This window comes from Myripristis murdjan, chromosome 11 (genome assembly GCF_902150065.1).
Source record: "Myripristis murdjan chromosome 11, fMyrMur1.1, whole genome shotgun sequence".
In the NCBI taxonomy this organism is placed as follows: Eukaryota; Metazoa; Chordata; class Actinopteri; order Holocentriformes; family Holocentridae; genus Myripristis; species Myripristis murdjan.
The window spans coordinates 23,874,578-23,896,514 of record NC_043990.1 but is presented as its reverse complement, the minus strand read 5'-3'; the positions used below and the strand labels follow the sequence as shown (position 1 = coordinate 23,896,514).

At 45.3% G+C, this 21,937-nt stretch overlaps 1 protein-coding gene across 1 annotated transcript; it reads left to right on the top strand.

Annotated features, from left to right (window-relative positions):
• The first annotated feature begins 3,444 nt into the window (after positions 1-3,444).
• Positions 3,445-21,156, top strand: LOC115368069 (SNF-related serine/threonine-protein kinase-like). Its single transcript, XM_030064040.1, has 8 exons — positions 3,445-3,671; positions 6,406-6,802; positions 7,626-7,844; positions 8,270-8,516; positions 14,109-14,250; positions 16,155-16,367; positions 16,696-16,830; positions 18,145-21,156. Exons 2-8 carry the CDS (start codon positions 6,680-6,682, stop codon positions 19,448-19,450), a joined length of 2,385 nt encoding a protein of 794 aa, XP_029919900.1. The 5' UTR covers positions 3,445-3,671; positions 6,406-6,679; the 3' UTR covers positions 19,451-21,156.
• Positions 21,157-21,937: the final 781 nt, after the last annotated feature.

The following is a 21,937-nucleotide window of genomic DNA, read 5'->3' as shown; positions in this document are numbered from 1 at the left end:
TTGTTGTCCGCCTGTCTTTTTCCTTTGAGATCATACTTGTTATGTCTCATTTAGGGATTTTGCACTGAGAGTGAGAACTCCAATGAACTTAACCTCCAGGCAGATCAACACTTACGGCTTGTGGCATATAGAGAACAGTGTAGACATGGAGGTGTTGGGGTTCAAAGGCAAAAAAAAAAAAAAGTTTTAAGAGAAGGTCAGACTTTGACATGGCATGGGGGCCTCTTTAATCAACTTTACAACTGTTTTTCTCCAGTATCAAAAACATGTTACTGTTTAATCTGCCTCAAAGTCTCAATGGTGCAACTATAAACCCAGTTTTCTATTATGCATAAATGTTCCTTTAAATAGAGTGAAGTATCCACCTCTGGCATCTTTGGAAAATGCCTGATAATAAATAAGCAGTGATGAGCTCATAGTCTACTGACCACCCTAGCTTTAGAGTAGAATTAATTGATGAAATAGTAATAGAAAATTGTGTTAGGGATTGACTATTTCTAAATTTGAACCTATTTGTGGTCTGATTTAGACTAAATCAGGTCTGATGATGTGACAGTGATGTTTTGTTAACAGATGAAGCCTCTTGGTGAAATGAGTTTGTACAAACTGGCTTGGCTGCATCCATTTGTAGTAAATTTCACTCAAAATAAACTGGTTTTACTCAAGATGAGTGCAGTCAAACCATTAATATTGCATCCAGAGCATTAGTTCAGTTTCCGGCTTGAGACACTGATTATGGGCTTTCCTTAGGTCTCAGACTAGTTTGGAGCTGTTTCCGTCTCATTGAGATATTGATGATCAGTTTCTTCCTCAGCACAAGAAATTCAGACAACACCTGTGTATTTAGCAGTCCTCCTGTATTGACTATGGAACCATTAGCTCAGGGGTCACCAATCATGTGCCATGGAGGGCCGAGAGGCTGCAGGTTTTCATTCCAACCAAGACCTCCACCAGGTGATTTCACTGATTAGCTCCTCCTTTCTGATACAAGGTGAGGTGATCAGTGAAGTCACCTGGTGGAGGTCTTGGTTGGAATGAAAACCTGCAGCCTTTCGGCCCTTCATGGCACATGATTGGTGACCCCTGCATTAGCTGAAGTTGGAGGGTCACAGCAGAGATCCTGTAGATACATTCACTTGTTTGTTGAGCTTTGAACTTGTTGAGTGAAGACTTGAGTGTTTGTTGCCTACCTTAACCCTTGGACAGGACTGGATTTGTTTTGAATTTGTCTCGTCTTTTTATTTGACCTCAACCTGACTGAGATGGTCTGCACTGCAGCCCTGGTTGCATCCTAAATCAGAGTGGGTACCATTTGTCTGCTTTTGAAAAGGACAGAATTGGGAAGAGGTGCAATACTGTGGTCTCAGTGCTGATTTTTTTTTTCCCACTAAACATCCACTAGATGGCAGTCTAAGGTAGCAGTAGAGCCTGACCTCTTTGTCTCCAACATGATATGACACCTGAAAGAGGCAGAGCAAGATTTCAGCTTTTTTAGAGGCATGAGGTGTAAGTTGAAGCCCTGGAACACCTATAAGCATTGTCCTGTGAGGACAAATAAAGCTCAGCAGGAGGCACATTTTACTGAAGAGCTGATCATCATCTGCCCTTAACACTATGGTTCACTTGTATTGTGTCAATCTAATTTGTTCCCTTAATGTAAGTCAGGTGATAAGGTATTTAGGCTAATACTAATACAAACCTTTCTAGTAAGTAAATATAGTATTTGAAAAAATCCAACTGGCTTTAGGGCACAGTGGCAGAGTGTGGCACTGGCCAAACAGGTCCTAGCTGAGTTTTCAGAGAGGAGCTTGTAAATATTGCATAACAGGCAGTTGAACGTTGAACAGCTGGTTCTGTGCAGGGAGCAGGGCCACAGGCACACACCCGCACCCGGGCAGCCAGGCCCCGGCGAGGCTGCACCGCCCCTCCCCGGCCGCTGGTGCTGAGGATGGGGGACAGATGAAGCACGGTGCCACATAAATACTGGCTTGTCCGGCCGGTTCAGGAGTCTGGATCAGAGCTGGCTCGGTTTACATAATCACCCCTTGTTCTACTGGAGATCAGGCCAAAATAAAGAGCGCGTGTTCTATTAATTCACTCTATCAAAACTTTGTGATGTTATGTCCTGCGCGTGAGCACCGGTCAGCCCGAGAGAAATGAAATCTTGCTCGGTGTTGTTATTACAAGGCCTATAATAAACGTGCTTTTCTGCAGACGTAGTTTTGACGTCAGAGATGAATGGGACCGATGCGCAGTGAGGAGAGCGCTTTGTCAAAGTACTCACAGTTAGACGAAAAGGCATCGGAAGTGAAGCGAATCTGCCTTCAAAATATAAGCATGGTACGTGTCGCTTTGGAAGGCCTTCTCTGGGCGCTGGGTGTGTGAGCTAACACCAGGTGCTGGGCCTTTTAGCACCAGGGCATCAGCTTTGTCTGGGACTGTACACACACCTGTATCTGAGCGAATCACATGTGATCTAACAGCTTTATCATCATAATGGTGGCCATTCTATAAAAAATAATGAATAATGAATTTATTGATTTATTTGGACACCACAAAAAAGATGAACCTTGATGGCTGATAGTATTATCGACCTACTTTTCACAAAGAGTTAAAGATGACGTCTTTTGACCTTTGTAGTTCTCTGCTAGGCTACAGCTTTAGGTTGAAGTGGGACTATATTATTACTTAGGCTATACATAAATCTCTCTCTCTCTCTCTCTCTCTCTCTCTCTCTCTCTCTCTCTCTCTCTCTCTCTCTCTCTCCAGAGGAGCTTTACTGACATGGGAAACAGACGTTTACGTGGCCTTTACATTGCCTGACTTGTATTTTTTTTTTTAAATGTATATAAATACATAAATGCAAATAGGCAAGACCTATACAGACACTATTTTTAAATTAATGTATTTAACTATATTTGCCCTGTATGTATGGAAATCCCATGCACCCTAATACAATAATGTAAGGTCCTTTCTCGCTGGATGATGGAGTTTGTCCGCCGTGGCTAAATTAGGACTTCAAGCACAAGACACAGGGTGCTTTATTTTTCTCAAGTGCAATTAATTTCCAGTGAATGACAGAAAGGGGGAAGGGACTATATACAGATCCTCAAAACAAGTAAACAGGGTGAATTAATGGAAAAAAAAAAAAACAGAAAAAAAAAACAAAAAAAAAAAACATGCATATATGGGCTACAAGGGAATATAGAAAATAAAACTGATAGGCTCTTACTTCTCAAGTCAAGACTCTAAGACAGTAAAGAATCTGCATTGCAATGAAATAATTGCCTTATTCTGATTTATCTAGATTGTCCCATAACCACCTATCACCACCATTAACATTTATTTTGAGGGCAAAGTCGCCTGGCTTCCTGTCTTCTTGTGGCTGTGTGTGTGTGCTTGACGCATCTGATAGGTAGAGAGCGAGAGAGAGAGAGAGAGAGGGAGAGAGAGAGAGAGAGAGTTGGCTGCCTGACAGATCCACACACGGACGCGTTGGGATAATCACTGGCCCGTTTGCTGTCATTTTGTACCGAGTGTGTGTGCGCGGCGGTGAATCTCAGATTGAAGTCACACTGGGTCCGACCACGACAATCTGCCCGGATTAACCGCACAGTCCCGCATTTAGAGGCGGCAGGCAGGACGCTTGGCGCTGCCTCAGGATCCCTGTGGTAAGTAGGGCTGTGATAGTGCATGTATGGCATGTAGGCTGACGGCGGGCCTGCGTCAATATGTGTCAAGTTAGTCGGGCTCCGTTGGATTTCGTTCTCTTGATGCGGATCCCTGAGGAACAGCTTATCATGCTGCCCGTGTCCTTTTAAATATTTCAGTACAGCCGATTGTTTGGCGCAGGCAGGTCTGTTATGTTTTTCACCCCATGTTGACTGTGTGTGTGTGTGTGTGTGTGTGTGTGTGTGTGTGTGTTTTAATCCAGGGGGCGGGGGTCCCATATGGGAAACGGGGCCTGTGCAGTCCTTGACTTGAATTTTCATTTTACCATATACATGATTTTTGTACACACACAAAAATCACCATAGCATGCCTTTCATAGCCCAGCAGGGACCTGTAATGTGCATGTGTGGCACGTAATGGTGACTTTATATTTTATACCTTCTGATGGCTATAATATTCCTCTAATATTCCTATAGGGACTTGTTTTGCTTCTGCTGTGTTCAGTTGTGAGTTTTTCAATGACCTTAATGTCATTTGGATGATCTTATATGGTTTTACTATAATGTCCTCAATGGGACTTCAATTATGTCTGTAATGGTGAGTTTATAGTGACTTCTACATGTTAAATTGTGTTTTATCACCCGTGGCTTCACTTTAATAGCCTGTGATATTCATAGAGGCTTATACGTTTGGGATATTGTTATACTGTCCATTTAAAATGTATTGTGCTGTAGAGTAATCCTTATTTATGGAGAGGAGAGTGACCTCCAAGGCTGCATATATACAGTATAATCAGGAAAAGTGCTTGGTTGTAATTTAAGTAGGCTATCAGTGCCAGAAGGACATCAGGACCAATTGAAGCAGTAAACTGGTTTATCTGTGTGCCGGAGGGGTCACAGCCTTGATAAATCCCAGTTCATATCATGAGTCACACAGGCTGGGAGAGTGGAGCAGCTATTAGAGCCGGTCCTTGACCTAATGTGTGTGTTTGCACTTTGGTGTATGTGTGTGTGAGCTTACAACACACACGCACGCTGCCTGCTTATGAATCAATAGCTGCGTGTACAGGTACAGTTACACAACTGGCCTCGGAGTGTGTGTGTGTGTGTGTGTGTGTGTGTGTGTGTGTGTGTGATTAGCATGTTGTCACTTGAGAGAGACTAGACCAGAGTGTTGGCTGGCTTTGCATTTTTAATACACAAATTGCTTCCAAAATTGTTTCCAGTGGACGAGAATAGAAGCTTTTCATCTTGTAATTTCATCCATCGCCTGCTTGAAACCGATCAAGAACACACACCACAATCACGCGCGCGCACACACACACCCACACACACACACACACTTTCTTGCCACACACCACAAGCCCACGGCATGGATCTAAAAGGGTCTTGGCAGTGTGCTGAGGTAGATCAGATCACTCATTCAACAGGTTAATGTTATCGCCCATGCCTGACCTGGGCCAACGTGCCACACAACAACCTGCCTTGATCTCAGCTGCGTCAGTCTGACTCGCCCACCAGAGCTGTGTGTGTGTGTGTGTGTGTGTGTGTGTACGTGTGTGTGTCTCCTTCAGTTGATAGCCTCAGTTATTTGACACATCAACACTTGCATGGTGTCTGTGCAGTTGAGGTGAAGAGCTCAGCGTGGTTGAGATAACTTTAATGCGTGGGCTTTGTGTATGAGTGTGTGTGTGTGTGTGTGTGTGTGTGTGTGTGTGTGAGGCAGATAGAGATGTCATGCTCTTATTATAAGAATTCTGAGTCACTCTTTTCTCACAGGTACAGTCCTCCAACAGAGGATCACACAAACACCACTCAGTGTGCTTTCGGCTCTGATATCTCCAGTGTCCACACACTGCAGATGTGTCAGGGAGTGTCAGATGCACTAAGACGGTTTCTTTTTGTCCTACAACATGGTAGCACACGGTTTCTTTGGAAGGTGTGTTCCCTGGAGACGTTATTGCACTGTTTGTTGTCTGTGGTTCGGGAATCCAGGTGAATAGGACACACCCAGGCGAGGATCACCTTTCAGGAATGTTCTTTGCTTGTACTTTTTGTGTCTGTGCTTTCTTCACGTTGTTGGCATGCAACGAGAGATTCCTGACAGAGGAATGCCATTCCTCCCCTGAGGCCTCTGTTTCATAATCAGTGCTGTGCGGCAGCAATGCTGTGACAGTAGCTTCCGGGTTTTGGAGACACAGCAAAAAAAAAAAAAAAAAAAATCTGCATCCTAACAAGACATTGAGACTCGTTTTCAGTGTTAAAATCTTGTTTTTCCTCAAACAAGTCAAATTTAGGAAAACCCCCAGTGGGATGAGATATAATCCCACTTGCTTCCAGTGCTAATCAGCAGTTGTCTTGAATCGAGTGTCATTTTGGTGATACTTGTGGGCTGACCTGCCCTGTTCAGCCTTGTTTCAACATATTTATAGTTGTTCCCAGAAAAAGTACTGAAAGTGAAACTCCACTGGAAACAAGTGGGATCATGTCCCTTGTTTCTCACATATTTTTTTCAGTTGTTTTAAAGCAAACACAACTTTAACGCCGGATAAGAGATTAAATGGAGATTATAGTGTATATAATATGATGAGTGTTAAAATAACTAGTTGACCCAAGAGCCCGCAGACTCTCATTCCAATTTACAGATTCGTGGACATGCTGACACGCAATTGCTTCATTTTAATGGGTGAATTTTGATTCCCTTCCTCTCACTTTTTGTGTTTTTCTCCCTCAGATTAGGAGAAGATGAGAATGGAGTGAGCTGAGCACCAGCACAGCGGGACAAATCCCTGTGAGCATTTACTGTTACCATCCCACAGTGCTCCTAGCACTCAAAACCCCCAAAGCTACCTCAGCCGGAAAACTCTCAGCTGGTCTGGGATCAGCAGCCACCACCAGCACCACCCCCTCCTTGTCCCAGCATCAACCCATTCGGGAGAAGATGGAGGACTGACCAGAGAGCAGCAGGTGAAAGCAGGCAGCTCTTCCCTCCCCGTCCCCCTGCAGCCATGGCGGGGCTCAAACGTTGCCACGATGGGAAGATCGCCGGGCTGTACGACCTCGACAAGACGCTGGGCCGCGGACACTTTGCTGTGGTCAAACTGGCCCGACACGTCTTCACTGGGGAAAAGGTACACCCATCCAAATTCTGCATATTTTGTGCCAGAATGCAGTCTTAGAGGAAGACATACTGAGGAAGGGTGACAGACAGCACTAGTATCGATCTGAATTATACCGATACCTCAACTTGGGTTGGACCAATATATTGGCTTATAGATTTTCTGCATCAATTTTGGCCTTTTACTAAAAATCTGATATCAGCAAGCCGATGTTGTCATAGTCCAGTATGAGTTTGCTCATGTATTGATTGCATAATAAAGATAAAATCGATAATGCAATATATTGTGAGACGTTATCGATACACTTGTGCCAAGTGTCAATACTTGAGTTTTCAACTTTATTTGCACAGATGTACATTTGTTCCCTGCCATTAGGTGTTTGAACCGTAACTGTTCTGTCATGTTCATGTTGCAGTCGCTGTACAGACTAAAACACTGAAAAACACGATTCATTCCTGCTTTTTGGAAAATTGTTTTTCCTTTTCCAGGGTATTTTTTCTTCTTCAGTTACAGATCTTGTGATGTATCTTAGCTAATTATCTTATACTGTATTGTATAAAGCAGCATCGCCTGTATCATGATATAATTGTGGGAGAAACACTGAATAGTTCAATCTTGAATATCAGCACTAAACATCTGCTCTTGGCAGCAAAAATATCACAGTATCCTCCTGGAAATCCCTGCATTGTTAGAACTCTAATCCCAGCTCACTATACAATAAAGAAAGTCTTGCCTTCGTCACTTACAGTTGTGGAACGAGACGGTGGTTTGGACAATGGCGCTGTGTACTTTGCATGCTCAGGGACTATTTCCCCTCAATCTGTCGCCCTCCCAGGTTGCGGTGAAGGTGATCGATAAGACCAAGCTGGACCCGGTGGCGCGGGGTCATCTCTTCCAGGAGGTGCGATGCATGAAGCTGGTGCAGCACCCCAATGTGGTGCGCCTCTACGAGGTCATCGACACGGCCACCAAACTCTACCTCATCCTGGAGCTGGGAGACGGAGGAGACATGTACGACTGCATCATGAAGCACGAAGGGGGCCTCAGTGAAGATGTGAGTTTGTGTGTGTGATTGTGACTGAGTGTGAGCAGCAAGGTGGCCGAGGAAATGGCAGCGTCAGTGATGTCTCGCCTTCGTAATTTTGATGACTTACCAGTTGAAGATGTGTAAAGGAAAAGTAAAAATGTGATCTGACAGGTGTTCCTGGGTAGGGCAAGTTCTGGCAAGAAAAAGTGTTTATGCTGGAGCAAGGCAGCAAACAGTCACAGTCTTTATCAGGGTCAGAATTTTCATTCAAAACAGAAGGCATGGGGTTCTGTGAAGTTAAGTTGGGAAGTTGTTGGCATTTTATATGACAGAGGAAGCATTGCTCTTCTTCGCCTCACTGACAAAATGCACCATTTTCCATCGGCTCCAGGCAGGCAAGGGATTGGGTTAACGCTTGTTTCTTTGCTTGACGTGCTCTTTCCGTCTTCCAGGTGGCCAAGTGCTACTTCGCCCAGATCGTCCATGCCATCTCCTACTGCCACCGGCTGCACGTGGTGCACAGGGACCTGAAGCCGGAGAACGTGGTCTTCTTCGAGAAGCAGGGCCTCGTCAAGCTCACCGACTTCGGCTTCAGCAACAGGTTTCAGCCCGGGAAGAAACTCAACACCTCCTGTGGCTCCCTGGCCTACTCTGCTCCAGAGATACTGCTGGGGGACGAGTATGATGCACCTGCCGTGGGTGAGTTTTGAAGTGTGTGTGAGTGAGTGTGTGTGTGTGTGTGTGAGAGAGAGAAATAGATGTTCTGGCTTAAGCAGTGGGGAGAGATTTACAGTGATTTATCAACAGTGGCAGGTAGTTATTACAGTCCTTACCTTCAGTGGAATTGAAGGTAAGTCATGCTGCCTCGGTAACGCCGTGTGCTGTGTGTTCCACGAGTGTTTTCTCAATAACGCGCATGTGTGTGCATGTATCTTTGAATGCACATGTGTGGCTGCTTGTTCATTGGTGTGGGTTCTACTGTAGACTTGTTGTGACCGCAGTCCGTAGTCCAGTGTTAGTGTTCCTTACAACAGAACATGGTACATGCTGTCCTCTGTATCAGTCTGGCCAACTGATAGCCGCACACACACACACACACACACACACACACACACACATGACCTACAATATTTCTAGATGGGCCGTACAGACAGCTTGGCCCGCTGACAGCTTTATCAGCTGGCTGATAGCAGCACTGGAGTTGCATAAGGGTTAGAGAGCTTGGGCATGCCGGCCAGTTTGGAAACCAGAGCAGATCCATGCAGAATCACTCCACAGCATTGCAGTCTATAGCTTTTTTTTTTTTTTTTAATTTATTATTATTTTTATTTATTTTTTTTTTTACCATGGCGGCAGTCTTGTCCTCTTACTTCCATTGAAAGTCATAGTTTCTCTGTGTAGAATGAAATCCGATATCATGTCAAAGTGAAATTGGTTTCTTCAGCTTTTCTTCTATTGTGTCTCCAGCTGGTTACCGCCACACACCCCGCTCCTTCTCCCGCCCCCATCGATAGCAGTCGCAATCCTTGCTGAGCCACAGCGTAGATATTAAATTAAAATGTAATGGGAAAAGAAATGAAAAAGAAGTGCGCAGGACGGGGGGCGCAAGGGGGGACCGAAGTGTCGGAAAGGAGAGGAAGAAACAAGAGGGGAAGAGACGGAGCGAGAGGAGGCATCAGTAATCACGCTGTCTACCCAGAGGCCGCTGCGTCAGAGCAAAGAAGGAGGATGAGAAAAAAAAAAAAAAAAAAACAGGAGCAAGGGAGACGCATTTTCTATTTTTCTGACTGAGTGGAGACACAGTGGCTATTTTCTTCTGTCTTTCTTGGCTCCCGTTGTCGCTTTTGTGTCAAGCAGATGAGCTGAGCAACGGTCACAAATGTTGAGATTGGAGTAATGGTCTGTCTGTTGTGTGGCTGCATCTGTGTGTGTGTGTGTGTGTGTGTGTGTGTGTGTGTGCTACTGATGAATAGCTCACACCGAATGGCTGGTTGTGGATATTTGTGGTCAGCTGTCCTGTAAAATCCTGCCTGAGCACTTGACCCAGATGGCAAATCAGATGTGTGTGGACATTCTCTGTGTGTGCCTGTGTGTGTGTGTGTGTGTGTGTGTGTGTGTTCACGCGAGTTTGTCCTGCGAAGCGTGCATACTGCATGTGCACTATTGCTCAGTCAGTTGAGATGATGATGTTTTGATTGCGGGGATTATCCATCCAGCTGGGATGTAATATTGTGTGAGAGGCCGATGCTAGCAGCGGAGCAGTTTTTGTGGAACAAGCTGAACAGCGGCCAGCCGTCCAGCAGGACCCGCCGAAGTTTTGGGCTTTGAGGCGACCAGGCCAGGGATTATACAGCCGCCGAGCTACCTGCTGGCAGAGTTTGGGGTGTTGGGGCGTGCTGCTGACGTGCCAGGTGGCGCTGTGCCCGGACACCGGTTGGCTGCACAGATAAAGGGGCCGTCCTTTCACAGCCTTCAGTGAGATGTGATTCGCTGATAGAGGGGAGCGATACACATCAGGCTGTCCTGTTCCGAGGAACTGACTGAAGCATATTCAAATGCACAGTGAGCTCAGTCATGGAGGAGATTTTCACAGCAAAAAATACTCTCATATTCAGCTTTGTGGAAGTGGGAAAAAAATCTGTAACTTAGATGAGATTATCCTACTTTTTCCAATGCAGTTTCACTTATTTCAGGTATAAATTTATTGAAACAAAGCAGAATAAGCCAGATCAGCCTACTAGTACACTGCAAAAAGTCAAAACCCTACCAAGATTATTTGTCTTATTTCAAGTAAAAATGTCTTATTTCTAGTCAAAATATCTCATTACACTTAAAATAAGACATGATCAGCTCAGAAATAACTTGTCTTTAGACACAAGAAAAAAAATTTGCCAATGGAACAAGCAAATTTTGTCACAAGTAAAAATTTGCTGAAACAAGTGAAAATTGTCTAAAGACAAGTAATTTCCGAGGTGATCATGTCTTATTTTAAGTGTAATGAGATATTTTGACTAGAAATAAGACATTTTTACTTGAAATAAGACAAATAATCTTGGTAAGATTTTGACTTTTTGCAGTGTATCAAGAAAATAACACTTTATTCAAGAATATTCTGGGATGGGATCATCTCATCCCACTGGCAGATTTTTTCACAAGATTTTAAAACAGAAACATGAGACTAAACGAGTTGTTAAGACGCAGATTTTGCAGCACAGTCCTCGAGTTCCAGCTCACAGAGACTGGAGACGAAAAGGAGCGACATTAAACTGCAAAAATAGGCAGAAGAAGTTTTATAGCATTTAGTAATCCATGTTCTGCTCCCAGAAATGTACAGCAAAGGTAAATATGTAACGACCAAGAGAGAAATGACATGATATCTTCATCAATCTGTGCTCAAATATCACAACAATTAGTGACAGTTTCATTTGTGGGATACACTGCTGGACTCGGTGTTTTGTGCCTTCCACTTAATGCATGCTGGGAAAGACTCCAGCACCCCATGACCCTGAGTGAGATAAAGTGGGTAATGATCATGAGTGACTCACATGATCCCATAAGGACTCCTCAGGAGTTGCATCCACCTGGCTCTGCAGAATGAAAAGAGCTGCTCCTAGAGAACAACTTGACAAATATTTAATATCAAGGTTCATCAAGAGTGGCTGAATTCTTGTCATACCTTTTTGGTTCTTTGTGATTTTGGGATTTTTGCGCACTTTGGTGAAGCTGCACGCTTGCAACAGATTTTTTTTTTTTTTTACTCTTCACAGAGCGCATATACAATCCAATGCATGTGAAGCTGTCTCTCACTTTTACAGAAAATGGGCAAGTTTAAAACAGCACACTCAGATTTGCACTTCTGCATGGTTTTGGGAGCAGAGCATGCATTAATAAATTCCATGAAGACTTTTCTGCCTCCATGTTGCCTTTTTGACGCTAAAAGGCTCCCTCCTTTCTCAGTAAATGGAAAGTTAAACATAGATTTCTATTTCCCGTTCAGGAGGCACAGGTTGCACTCAAAAAAATTAACAACTCACCTAATAGCAATTACAGTGAGCATATCCTGGGCGCATGCATAATGTAGGACAAATCCGCGCATAATGAAGGTGTACCAGTGAGTTATACGTTTCTTTTTTTTCTTCTTAAAGAAAGATGGTTGCATAATGATAATCAGCGGGGCAGGGTGCTGAACTTGGCTCACTTTGCTCAGGGTTAGCTTTGTCAAGACAATCGGATGGGGTGTTGATTATCCCAGGGAGCGGCTGCTGTTGTAATGCTGTGCGGGGCGGCAAAAAGGGGTGTTTACACTCGCAGCTGTCACTGCTAAACAGCCCCACGTAGTTAGCACCAGTGATGCTAATGCCCAGTGACGTGACCGGTGTTATCCAGCGATGTGTCAGCCATCTGGTTTATAAATAAAGTTATCAAGGAAGGAAGGAAGTTTGGCGGACCGCTGACGCAAGTAATGAGGGACCGGGGTCACGGTTGCTAGGATACGTTTGCTGGGGGGGGAGGGAGGGGTGGTGAGGGGGACGGTGATGGGGACTGCAGCAGCGTTGGCTCCTTCTGTCAGCAACACGAGATGCTCCTTCACAGCTTCACAGCAGTAAATACCAGCCACCCACAGCACAGCGGCACATTTACCTCGGCACTTTAAAATCTGCTTTTTATCCTGACAAACTGTTGTGACATGAAGACATATCACCAGGGATGCAGTGAAAGGCAAACCCACCTACACTCACGGTGCCATTGTGCAACACTTTACCCCCATTTGTAGGCTGATGGAAATCTGCATCACATTTATTCATCGTACATCAGACTAATGTACGAAGATAGGATTGTCATACAGTGAATATTCACTTTACTATTTTCTGTCACCAAGCAATATAATGCAAAAGTGTTTGTCTGTCTGCATCCAGATCATGAAAGCGTCTACATTTTTTCTTCTAAACCCTCGGCGCCTGATCGCTCTCTCTCTCTCTTTCCTGTGAAAAAAATCCTCCGAGTTACAGGAAATGATGCGCGTTGTCTTTCCGGTTTTGTCAGCGATAGCCTCCGTGACTGAACAGACAGAGAAAAGAGCACCGCCTACAGAAACTTCATCGGCAGAAAATGAAAGTCAAAAGGCATCACAGGGCCGCCCACGCCGGCAATCGCTGGTGCACAGAACCGGCTCCATTCTGGTTCACTCACCAAACTTTGAACTGTTATTTGCATTTCCACCGGGTATAGATTGATTGGAAAAATTGTTTCTAAAATGGAGTAGTTTTCAAGTGTGTATTATTCTACAAGAAAAGATAGAACAACACGGCTGCACAAAAGATGTCAACGATCTAAAAAAAAAAAAAAAAAAAAGAGGAACTCTTGGATTACCATTTTAAAGAAAAGCCTAAATGAGCTGACTTGTGCTTGTTTACGTGGTCGGTTGCCTCCCAGCGCCCACCGACTTGACACAGTTTCTATTTTATTCTATTTACCCACTACAACCCCTCATATCACACGCCTTTCAAAAGGCCAGTATCATATAATTAGACTTCCTGACTGCTGGTTAAAAAGAGGTTCAACGTGATGCCCAAGAAAGCCAGAGCTGGCCTAGTTATTAAAGCCATGAATGCGTGCTTTCTTCCTCCTATCAGCCTCGCGGGTTGTTAGCATTGACAGTGGCATCATATGACTGCAGGATGTGTGTCAGTGGACCATGTCATTGACAAGGACGCCGGCAAGTGCCCAGAGGAAAAAGTTGTTCTTTTAAAACGGCCATTCGGACGGAGAGAGCCGTTCCATAAAATTAGCATGTGTATGAAGCTGTAAAGGATGAACACATTAACCCACTTTCTTACAACTCTGTGTGTGTGTGTGTGTGTGTGTGTGTGTGTGTGTGTGTGTGTGTGTGTGTGTGCATGTGTGTGAGAGGGGGAGATGCCAGCAGGCAGCAGTGCACAGCCTCATCCTTGGTTAGACAGATGTGTCCTAGGCTAGTACATATTTATGGAAATGGCTCCGATCAAATATGATTCATTGGAACGGGGGGAGACGTTTTTTTTTTTTTTTGTTGTTTTTCATATGTAGGTCACCGAGCAGAAAGGACACACGGGCTTCACTCTGCTGGTCCGTCATGCTTTCTCTGATCATTCCTCCTGTCTATTTTGCATCACTCTGGCCGTCTTCCTCGAAAAATTCACAGCTTGCACTAATAGTATGTGCACACTAGGATTTTTTTTTTTGAATGGAAAAACATCTCTCTCTTCCTTTCTCTCTCTCCCTCTCTCCTTCTCTCCCTCTTTATTTTTGCAGATATCTGGAGTCTGGGGGTGATTTTGTTCATGTTGGTGTGTGGTCAGCCCCCCTTCCAGGAGGCTAACGACAGCGAGACGCTCACTATGATCATGGACTGTAAATACACAGTGCCCCCTCACATCTCCCACGCATGCAGAGAGTGAGTACCACACACACACACACACACACACACACACACACACAGATGGACTGGGTACTCTGCAGGTGCTGCATATTTCATGTTTATAGATGTGTGAAGAAAGAGAAAGTGGAGAGGAAGGAGAGAGGAACCGCCTCTCTCTCTCCCTCTCTCTCTCGTTCGCTCTCTCCCTTGTCCTGCTTTCACTCTGTGCTGCAGTCAGCTGCTTTACTAGAGATGCAGTGCTGTGTTAAGTGTATCTAATGCGTCCGTTAAAATCGAGCCTCTATTTTTAAACATTGCGATGCTTCAACAGTGTATCGACGCAGGGCCCGGGCGAAGTGGCCACAGAACACATTGTGAATAGTTTAGTGTCGGTGGATGTGGATGCGGACGAGGAGAAGCCTCTTTCCCGTCTTGCAACGTCCAGCGGCTGTTTAAACACGCGGACGACTTTGTTTGAACACACCTTATTGGACACGATGCAATGCCTAAGGAGAACAATAAAAGCAAAGACTATGATCCATGGCTCCTGTAACGTCCATATGCACGCTGTGTTCCAGATACTGGCTCAAATCCTGCTTCAGCTGTTACGCAGGATAAGCTGTTTATAGGCACCTTTTACTGACTCACTCCTCATGTCACTGTGTGCACGTTGCCTTGAATAAACAACGTTTCCTCCAGTCTGTGCTCTCCCACCTGTGATTTCGCTGGTGAAGCAAGCGAGTCGCAACTGCACTGAGCTTTTCCAGGCTGCAGAAAACAGTAGCAAGCGGGATCCCAAATATATTTTGACTAATAGGGGTTTTTGATGAAGACATTTTTGGATTATAGCTACTAAGAGCTTATGTTGTGTCATCCAGTATCTTTCAATTTGATAACCATCAGTCACTGTCACGCCAATTCTACTATAAATGTGGAATGCCATTGATTTCCATTCAGTCCGCTGTGATATGAAAATGAACTTTCAGAACCTCCAAACGTTCTTCACACGTAATCATCAAAATGTCCATGTTTTCCTAAAAGCAGCAGCACTGATGTGTTTTGATGATTTGAAATTGGGGTGGAGTGATACGGTCTCTCTGTCCGGGAAAATAGTCCCCCGGGGAAGCGTTTTCTTTATACAGCCAATGATCAGTTCTGTGGTTTATAAATGACTTTGTTAGCCACAGAAGCAGAACATCATGAGGTGGGCGTTTCCACCAAATAATCAAATTTGACAAATCAAAGAATTTTGCTACGTTGTGAAATCTTCAGGAAAACCGTCATGATTTGTAAAATGGTTTGTGGCAATGTAACACATGAGGAAATTCTAGTAAAACAATCAAATTGTAGCCAAACAATCAAAATCACTGGTATGGTCCTTTAAATCAAAGTGCCTCCCTTCACTGCAAAAACGCAAAATCTTACCAAGATTATTTGTCTTATTTCAAGTCAAAAATGTCTTATTTCTAGTGAAAATTTGCTTGTTTCATTGGCAAAATTTGCCAGTGGAAAAAGTGAAAATTCACTTGAAATAAGTGAAAATTAGCTAGAAACAAGAAACTAATTTTGCCAATGAAACAAGCAAATTTTCACTTGTTTCAAGCAAATTTTCACTTGAAACAAGAGACAATTGTCTAAAAACAAGTTACTTCTGAGGTGATCATGTCTTATTTTAAGTGTAATGAGACTAGACTAGACTTAACTAGAAATAAGACATTTTTGACTTGAAATAAGACAAATAATCTTGGTAAGATTTTGAGTTTTTGCAGTGTTTGCTTCCTCGTTGCTGGGATAAGAGTGTATCCTCGGTGGTTTAAACAGGATCTAGTGTTTACGTTTACCACTCAGGGAATATGAATGATAAGGAAATATGAAGGTAAACACAGACTGGACGTTCTTCCTCTCGTTCCTCCGCTGACGGTCACCGTGCCTCTCTCCAGTCTTATAGGACACATGCTGCAGAGGGACCCCAAGAAACGGGCCTCCCTGGAGCTGATCGAGAACCACGACTGGCTGCAGGGTATCGACCCCTCACCTGCCACCAAGCTGTCCACCCCTCTGGTGTCCCATCGCAGCTTGTCGGAAGAGGAGCACGGCTCCATCATCCAACGCATCGTGCTGGGAGGCATCGCAGACCGAGACGCCATAACTGAGTACGCAGCTCTCTCTCTCTCACACACACAGACGCACAAACGCACGTGCGGCTGTTCCTTCCTGTTTGCTCTCTGGATATTTGCCGTCGTGCACGGGTCCGGCTCGTGCCACGTCTAATTGATTGTCATCATCGGTTTAACTGTCAGTAACAACCGGTTGGCAGTCAATGCCCAGCCGGCGCCGTGTCCAATTAATTCTCCATCCCCGTCACTTCCTTTTGACTCACGTTCAGGATTAGAGTTTGGGTGCTGATCCGCTGGATGATGTATGTGTATATGTGTGTCTGTGTGCTGGAATACTAATTCATCTGCCTCGCCGTCCTGTCAGGGCCCTGGAGTCGAACAAGTACAACCACATCACAGCTACCTACTTCCTGCTGGCTGAGAGGATACTGAGGGAGAGGCAAGAGAAAGAGCAACACAGCCAGACACGATCAGCCAGCCCCAGCAAAGCCCAGTTCAGGTACACACACACACACACACACACTCACACTCACACACACACACACACTCAGACACACACACACACACACTCAGACACACACACGCGCGTGCATAAACCTCTTGAGATGGGTAGAGTGCTGCCTCTGCAGTGCTGTATAGCTGTCAATCTCCAGCAGCCAAGTGCAAGAGCAGATGGAGAGAGGGACAGACAGAATGGGGGAGAAGTTGCAAAGGAGCAACAGGATCAAGGATCACGACAGAAATACGCATCTGAACAAGCCATTTGGTCTGTAACAGAGTCAAAACAATGCTTTCCATGAAATAAGTGACAAAATGGGGATTATCTTGCTTGTTCCCAGTGCAGTTTCACTTGTTTTGAGATTTCTCTCGACACAAAGGACAGTATCATGAAATAAGAGAGGAAACAGCAGCTCATTTCACTAAAACTGAAAAAATGAAAAATTCAAGAATTTGTGGAAAGTTTTGAAACAGGTTCAGGTTTTTTTTTTTTTTTAATTTATTTGTCCCTGTAACTAGATTTGGTTTAAAGAGAAAAAGCATCAACCTTGACACATATTTTACAAACAGCACAGATAATAGGCAAACACGATAAAGGTATCAAGGCTTCAATAATCAGGAGCCTTGAGCCATGGCTTCCATGTAAAATGAGTTTGACACTTGTTTTTCACTTGTATAATGGGAAATAAAAATGTAACAATCCCAAATTATTCAGTCATGATTTTGTTTTTACCATGTATGTTAAGAGTAATGCCCAGCATGATTCTTTGTAAATAAATGTTTAGTTAGAAGTTGAATGTGATTTAGCTAAACTGAATGAATTTGAAGACTTTGAAAAACTTCACCAGTCAAACAAAATTTCATTTTAACAACGTCTCTATTAAACTCCTTTGATCTTTAATGCATATAGAGGAAACCTTAATTCCCTTCATTTCCAAAACATTAATTCACTGGTATACACTGGGCTCTGGTTTCCGACGTATCTTCCCCTCAGCACCTGCATACACAAGAAGACCTGCAGACTTTTCGAATCAATATGCACATTAAGATTAATTACCACAGAATGATAAGGGAGCTCTTATGGATTACCTATTGTGAAGCATGTCTCTGCTGAATTTTGCACACTACCAAAATCAATAGGAAGCTGCCTGGACAGCAGGAAAAATTCAAGCATCTAAAACTGTGTGCATTGAAAATAGAGAGAGAACTTAACAAATCCTACAAAAAAAAATGGTTTGATTCTTTGAGACTAGTAAATATATTGAGGTGGATTTTCTTCAGTGTAAATACAATGTACTTGTTTATGGCTCCACAGGCAGTCCTGGCCCACCAGAGTGGATGTTCACCAGGATGTCAGTGATGGTCTGGGGGGGCCGGGTATCTCCCACCCAGGGGGCCCCCAGTCCCCTGCACGCAGCGCCGAGAGCCTCCATAAAGGCCCCCGGCCCAAAACGGCGCTGTTGGGCCTCAGCCAGCGGCAGGACGGCAACAGCCAGTCCCCCACCCAGCAGCCGGCCTGGCAGAACCAGGAAAGGGGGATCAGGCCTCTGGTGAAGCCCCACTCCAACCCCCTCAGGCTGGTCTCCCTGGCCCCAGTGGGCCCGTGCAAACCACGCAGCCCCAGTCTCTTCAGCGTGGAAGAGGATGAGGAAGAGGAGGGGGAGGAAGACAAATCTCCCTCCACACTGCCTACCCAGGTGGTGCTTCGCGGCAAAGCCTCCTCTTCATCCTCCCCGCTGTCCTCCTCGGCTAACCGCTTGACATCTCGCATGAGCGCTCCGGTCCTCAACCAGATCCACGAAGAAGAGCAGGAGGAGGAGGAGGAGGAGGAGGAAGAGGAGGAGAGGAGGGAGCTGTACGGACTCGGCCCACCCAAACCTAGCCTCAGCCTCAACCTGAACTCTAGGACGCCGTCACCGCTACCGATCATACCGTCGCCCGACGCCATCACCATAACGGCACCGCTTGCCGTAGTGACGCCCAGCTCAGAGACTAGTGATGAGCTGGATCAGGATGCAGTGACTGTGGGTGGGCAAAGGAGTGACAGGGAGGGTGCAGTCCAGGGGAAAGAAGGAGAGAAACGGGGGGTGGGGCAGGGCAGCTCCTCCCACTGTGCCAGTCCCGGGTCGGGGTCAGGGTCGGGCCAAGGCAAGGGCACCGCCAAAGCCGCCAGTGGCCTGGTTGAAAGCCTGAAGCTGATGAGTCTGTGCCTGAGCTCCCAGTTCCACAGCCTGACAGGCGGAGGAGGGGGAGGCGGAGGCGGCGGCGGCGGCGGAGTGGGTGGCGACTCCCAGGACCGTCCCATGTGGAGGATGTGCATGGGCGGCTCCACCGGCAGCCTGGACAAGGTCTCGCTGCTGGGCGGCCCTTCGCCCAGGGGGAACCTCCACCACCAGCCCCCTCTGGGAGACATGCTGGGAGACCCCCTGCTGGAAGGCCACTGCTCGGGCACCCTGAGGTTGGGAGAGCTGGACCTGGCCAGGGAGAACCACAGGAACCTGAAGAACCGGGTGCTGCAGATGCCCCTGAGTGACAAGGCTCTGTCTGTCAACATCCACCGGAGCCCCAAGGAAGGTCTGCTCTGCACCCCCACCCCCCACAGCTGCTGCCAGGTCATCTAGAGCACAGACGGCGGCTCCTGGCCCCACGTATCACCCTCTAAACATTCACCTACGACCTGCTGCACCTCCACATTCCTCGACGCTCACCCCTCTGTCCCGCGCACGTCCCATTTCATCCCGTCGGAAGAGCAGAAGCGCTACTGTTTTAGCCCTATCACCACTGGTTCTGCAAATAATGCTGTTTACTTTTGTTTTCGACTGATTTAAGCACTTACGGTGGATGACTAAGAGAGAGGCCAAACGCTAACCCATGTGTTCAGACACAGAGAAGGAAACTGGGCACTCTGAGTGTACACAGCATTGTCAGTGGCCTAAACGGGACGCTAAAGGGATAAGTGGAGGAACAACAGATACTGTATTTTGATCCTCCAGTAAGTTTCAATAAGGGACATTAGCTACGGAGCAGGACACAGCAGGTGCTCAGCGACAGTCATCGCACTTTCCCACAGTCCTGCCATGGAACACATACTGTATGTAAACACACACACACACACACACACACACACACAAACACACCCTTGTCACTCTGATCAGCTGATCAGAGGGAAAGTCGACAAGCTGATAAGTTTTAATATCGTGTTGCCACGTGATGCATTTTGTCTTTTGTTGTATTTTGATGCTGTTCAAGCTTTTTTTTTATTCTCAGTTAAAGCTATTATTTTTTTAAATTATGTTTCGAGACAATCGTTTTATGCTTTTTTTTTATTATCGTGACTGAAATAGTTATGATTGTGTTCTCATCGAATGAGGACAAATAACAGCGTGGAAATAAAAAAAAAAAAACCCTAAATGGACACTGGCACTTCAGTGTTACGGCGGCACTTTTGGTATTTTGTAGTCTATCACTGTTTTATTTTTCTATCTCAGAACGTGCTCTGCAGCCTCGGACAGAAGACGCACACTCACTTGTCAAGTCTCTGCGCAGCCTCGCGGCAGAGTTTGTACATAATGTGAATAACCGAAGACTTTTAGCAGTACTCCTGTAGTATTGACGGTAGAGTTGTATTGCAGTAGAAACCTGACGACTAGATCCATATAGACCATTTTCCTCACCCCTGCTTCTCGAGACCTGCTGGATGTACAGGGCTTTCCCCGTAAATTGCAGACAAAAGACCACGTAAACAACATTGGCTTCAATAATAGGAACCAACAGCCGACTAATGAATTTCTGTTGGGTGCAATGGCAGCTAAAATTCAGGACCCTCAATTCCAATTCGGTGGTGGGACGACCCCTGAACTGCACTATCCACCTGACTAGAAGACCTCAGTTTTTCAGTGATATTGACACTGGGTCCCAACCAAGCCTGTGTGTGCATCCAGTAGCTCTCCAGGATCGTGGTAGCCACTGTTGTAGCGTATTCCAAGACGAAAACAACCGAGGGGTTTGAATATAACATAACAACACCGCCCCCTCAAGTACTGGTCTGTGTAACTGGATGTTTGACCCACCCCTAGTGGAATATATAACTTGACAGTGCATGTGTTTTACTGTAGCAACGTTATCCTTACCCATCGAGGTCAATCCACCTAGTGTATCTACCTAAGTAACAGATCCAAAAGGTCACTTTACTCTACTGTAGCCTCACAGCAATACCAACGACTGCAAAATGTACAACAAAAATGGATGTGCCATAAAATCTGTCTTGAGCATATTGTACTGTATGTATATGATAGAGATCTATTAAAATAAAAGGTTGTGAATGAAATATGTTTTTTTTTTTTTTTTTTTATTGCCGGTTTCTTGACTTCTTTTATTCGTTTACTGTAAAGCTGATGCCTGTCTAGAGCCTCGCTTTTCATTTGCCGCCTCTTTATAGATGTGGGAACACAGTGGGCTTAGAGGCTGTGGGAGGAGGTATTTTTAGGAAGTTTGAAGAGACACCTTTTGCGGCTATGTTACCGGCATTCAGCATTGAGCCGGCGAAGCAAAACCAGACCACAAAAACAGGCTCTTCGAAGAATAAAGGGATAGTGTGTCAGGCGTGAAATGCTCTCACTGGTGCTGCATTGTCCTCGGCTCAGACAGGTAGAGGCGAGAGGCACGGCCCGCCTTTCACAGTCAACGTGACACAGACACACGATCATGACGAGATGTCCGACGAGCACACGGAGTTTCTGGCGGACTTGTCTGTTTGTTATCTTACCCGTTAAGTGATGAAAACTGACCTCCGAATCATCCTCGTGTCCCTCACACATCCTTCATCCGGGTGCTCCACGCTGACATTTTCACACACACTAGAAGAGGAAGGAAAACACAAGCCTCTTACGTTTTTTTCCCCTCCTTTTCACAGTATCTTTGCTGTTAAGTCCAGCAACCGGAAATACAAAGACAACTGTGAAAACGTGCAGGGTGCCTAAGGTCAGCATTGAATGCCAGTGGGCTGTTAGCATTACTTCCAAGCTGAGAAATGCAAACTTGAAGCAGCTGTAAAGCTACATGGTAAGTTTGTGCAGTCTGGTGTAACACAGAAATAATCCAAAGGTAAC